Source organism: Tupaia chinensis, unplaced genomic scaffold (assembly GCF_000334495.1).
Source record: "Tupaia chinensis unplaced genomic scaffold, TupChi_1.0 Scaffold000211_1, whole genome shotgun sequence".
Lineage (NCBI taxonomy): Eukaryota > Metazoa > Chordata > Mammalia > Scandentia > Tupaiidae > Tupaia > Tupaia belangeri.
The window spans coordinates 807,997-809,432 of NW_006159686.1; the positions used below are offsets into that span (position 1 = coordinate 807,997).

The following is a 1,436-nucleotide window of genomic DNA, read 5'->3' on the forward strand; positions in this document are numbered from 1 at the left end:
GGCTGGGAGCACTGGAGGCCTGACAGGTCTGCAACGGGGCTGCTGCCGCTGCAAGCGATAAGGTTGTTTGTGCAAAGCCGTTAGGGGATTTCGTACACGCGGTCGTACTCCCGAATTCTACGGAGGTAAATGTTCCGCACTCCCTCAGACGAGCAGCCCTCTCGGCAGGGTGGCCGACACAGAGCTATCGGTGAGCGCCGCTGTCTGCTTCTCGGGTCCGAAGCAAGCACAGGCGTGGCCCCCGCTGGGAGCACCCCGCTCCTCGCTTACGGGCTTCTGCACATGCGGCCTGGACGCTCGCCTGGCTCCCCGAGGACAGGCGCACACTGAGGGCGCTGGTGCTGGCGCGGCCTTCACCGCCTCCCTGCCACTCGGTCCTGTCCTCCGAGGCAGTCACCAGGCTACGCAGAAACGACGGCACAGACAAGCAGACTTCCTGCGCCGGCTCCTGCTCCCCCGAGGGGGCACCGTCACCTGACATCGTGCGGGGAGAGCCCCCGGAGGAATGAGCAGTGTGCTGGAACACCAGAGGACGGGAGGAGTCCCAACATCCACAGGGCCAGGAGAGGCCGTGGCCGCTCCACAGAACGCTCCGTGACACCAAGGAGCTGCTGAGGGGAGGCACACGTACCTTTGGCATCTGGATTTGCAGAGAAGGTCGCGATTGGTGGCCGTCCTCGAACCGGGCCCTGGGGAGCAGTGGTGGTGGCTGCAGCGCCCGCTGTCCGGGGTGGATGCGTACTGGGGAACGGCACGGTGCGGCCCTCGGGCTTCTGGCCGTACGGCACAGGCTGGAACAACCTGGGTGTGTGGGACAGTGAGGGACACGGTCGCCAGTGCGGAGCACACGGGTGCCACGCCGAGCCTAGGCAGCCAAGAGTGCAAGAGCCCCAGGAGTGCAGCTCGTAGAGGCCAGGAGGCGGGGAGGGGCCGCCTGGAGCCCGGGGCTGCTGCAGGTAAGACTCAGCACACAAAGGAGGACCCACCAGGCCCTGGGGGCACGGCAGAAAGGTGGCCGTAACAGTAAGGCTCACTCCCCTGGGTTAGGAAATGCAGCAAGCCCTCCCCCTGTTGCCATCAGCCAGAGCAGAGCAGCGGGAGGGTCAGCTGGTGTGTGGCCGTCAGGGTGGCAGGACCCCACAGGGCTGACCACACGTTCGAGTCCCAGGCCCAGAGGCTGGGAACAGCGGGTACCTGTGCATGCATGCCCACACCACACAGGCTTCCTCACTCCCTCAGGTGAGCCCAGTGCCCTCTGGCAACACGAAAAGGGTGAGAGAAAAGCCGAATGATTGAGGCTGCCCGCGAGCAGGACAGCTCAGGGGGCAGCTGAGACAGCAGAGCTGCAGAGGCCCTGCAGGGTCGGCCAGCAGGCGGCCAGCGCGAGCTGCTTGCAGGGCACACCCTCCTCTTTCTCCCAGACCCTGCGCGGACAG

At 65.9% G+C, this 1,436-nt stretch overlaps 1 protein-coding gene across 1 annotated transcript in view; it reads right to left on the reverse strand.

Annotated features, from left to right (window-relative positions):
• Positions 1-1,436, reverse strand: part of EP400 (E1A binding protein p400) — a 95,534-nt gene that overhangs the window by 47,660 nt on the left and 46,438 nt on the right. Inside the window, 2 exon segments of the mRNA XM_027771374.1 lie at positions 5-48; positions 632-801. Of these exon segments, the coding sequence (XP_027627175.1) occupies positions 5-48; positions 632-801 (214 nt within the window).